At 44.9% G+C, this 2,527-nt stretch overlaps 1 protein-coding gene across 1 annotated transcript in view; it reads right to left on the reverse strand.

Annotated features, from left to right (window-relative positions):
• Nucleotides 1–1,415: 1,415 nt before the first annotated feature.
• The window catches only part of LOC104076106 (cryptochrome-2-like), a gene marked incomplete at its 5' end in the record, with an annotated part of 6,758 nt that continues 5,646 nt past the window's right edge, over nucleotides 1,416–2,527 (reverse strand). The window contains one exon of the mRNA XM_009576848.1: nucleotides 1,416–1,609. Coding sequence (XP_009575143.1) covers nucleotides 1,446–1,609 — 164 coding nt within the window. The remainder of the gene's footprint in view (nucleotides 1,610–2,527) is intronic.

Below are 2,527 nucleotides of genomic sequence, written 5' to 3' on the forward strand. Positions count from 1 at the left end.
GCTGGAGTTGTCTGGCAGCCAGGTTTCCAAAGAGGACAGATGGATGGCAATTGTGATAACAGATTGCTCTACAGACCTTACATTTTCATGTCGGAAATAATTTTTATTTCTTTTAAAACTAAAAACAGTACCTACAGTGATTAAAAACCCACTCCAATCCCCCCACCCCCACCAAAACCCCACCCATTACAAAGATAATTGACTAATCCAGCCTTGTGAAACTTCACAATGAGACATTTCAATGGAAGGGTAAATTTTTACATGTGGTACATGATAGAAATAATATCTACCCTACAGTTGTAGAGGAATTAGCCAAGAAGGAGAGCGATGGTGAAGAAAGTTGTACATCAGCCCTAATTCAGTGAGACATTTTGCAATGTTGCCCTTAAAATGCATAAGCAGTCCCATTTAAGTCATAAGAACTACACACACCCTTACAACAGGCTGCATCTCCTTCAACTGTATCTCCCCAAACTGGGGACTGCAAGCACAAACTGTGAACTTAAAAACCTTATCTGAAAATCCCTAAACCTCTGTCTCTACAAGACAGGCAAATCAAGCTTTTAACACTAATGTGTGATCACATTAATGTGCATATATTCTTCAACTGACATTTATCTGTGTCCTGGTTCCGGCTGGGACAGAGTTAACTTTCTTCCCAGTAGCTTGGGGGGTGTGCTGTGTTTTGGGTTTGGTATGAGAGGAGCGTTGATGGCCCATTGATGCTTTGGTTGTTGCTGGGCTTTTGGTTTCTCTTTTCAGCCTCCCATGCCCTGCCACGTGCAGGGGAAGCTCTGGAGGGGGGGAAGCACAGCCAGGGCGGTTGACCCAGCGGGCCAATGGGGTATTCCATACCATGTGACATCATGCTCGGTATAAAAACCTGGGGGGGGGAGGGGCAGGGGGCTCCCCCCCCATTCGTGACACACGGTTGGCGAGCATTGTGCATTGCCTGCTTTGTATAGTCTGTTATTGTTATCATTGTTATTATTACTGTTCTACTTTGTTTCATTTCAATTATTAAACTGTTTTTATCTCAACCCGGGAGTTTTCCCACTTGTGCCCTCCCGATTCTCTCCCCCATCCCCCCGGGGGGGGGAGGTGAGTAAGCGGCTGCATGGGGTTTAGCTGCTGGCTGGGGTTAAACCATGACAATCTGGCATGTTGGAAAGACTAGTATTTATCACTAAAACTATTTATACGGATGCACGAACATCCAGTGGATTTGAACAATTCTACAGCATCACATCCTGACAAAACCAGTCACCTCTTGAATTTACCTAACAGCTGCAACAAACGGCTTGTAAGCCACTCACAGACAGACAATTTCCTTAAACATAACTACACTAACAAACACATTCAAGAGACAACACTTTTCTTGGAGGTCAGTTCACAAACAAGTGGCACTATCTGCAGGGCAAAGTAGTGAGTACAGTTTGTCCAGTTCAGCTGGCCTCTGGCTCTCCCCTTTTGTCATTTTTTGGTTCCCCACGGGTAATCCCTGATGGGATCTCGGTTTGTTCTGTCATCCTGGCCACTTTTCCTTTTGATACATTTTCTTCAGAGTGGTCACGCTTTACCTTCATTTCCATTGGGTCATCTGTATCATCTACGGCAAGAAGGAAAGAAGAATTAAAGTTTGCAAGTCCTTCTCTGACTTCAGTGCAACAGCCCACAACGACAGTAGCAGGTGAAGTTACAAAGCATGGCAGAAAATGCTTCTATTTACAGGCAACAAGAACAACACTGGGAGTAGGGGACTCTGGTTCTCAGATTTTGGCTTTCCATATCTCCCAAGAGCAATCACAAGAACATTTACTCCCCTATACCAAAGGGTTTGTGGAAGAGCTGTCAGCATACATCGGTTATATCTGGAAGGTACCAATGTGCAACCTCCTGGATACATTAGTATGCACAGGATTGGGAACAATTAATTCCTTCTGACCATAGCAATCGAGGCAGGAATATTTAAGACTCCCCTTGGCTGCTGCATGTTGGGTTTCTGTAATATATACGGAGGCTGCTATGGCATACCATTAAATACAAAAGCGTTGCTTCACTTTGCTTCCTGCGGAGGATTCCTCTGAGGCTACAAGCTCATCACAGGCCCTAGGATTTCAATTTTAAGAGCACAGGTGCCACGTAAGTGGAACATCTCTGTGATTGGAAATACCTAATTAATTCAGGCTAGCCCAAAGTTTGAGTGTTCCAGCCTTACCTGATAATTACCAGTTTGTTATGCACGTGCTTAACCTATTTAGAAAACAAGGTCAAAAGGTAAATTTCCTAGAGCAACTCAGCTCTCAAGGGCTTTTTGCTAATTAGCGGTCAGTGGGAATCTCAAATAATTCCTGCTACAGGGCAGGGTAGATCATGGTAAAAAGGACAAACAACGATGCTCTGGTTCGCAAGAGGCGTGGGCAGAACTGCAGAGATTTCTGCACCCTGGAGATCTACCTCTGTTTGGTTTAACCCCAGTTGGCAGCTGAGCCCCACACACCCCACCCGGTGGGATAGGGGAGAGAAT

This window comes from Fulmarus glacialis, unplaced genomic scaffold (genome assembly GCF_000690835.1).
Source record: "Fulmarus glacialis isolate BGI_N327 unplaced genomic scaffold, ASM69083v1 scaffold43340, whole genome shotgun sequence".
In the NCBI taxonomy this organism is placed as follows: domain Eukaryota; kingdom Metazoa; phylum Chordata; class Aves; order Procellariiformes; family Procellariidae; genus Fulmarus; species Fulmarus glacialis.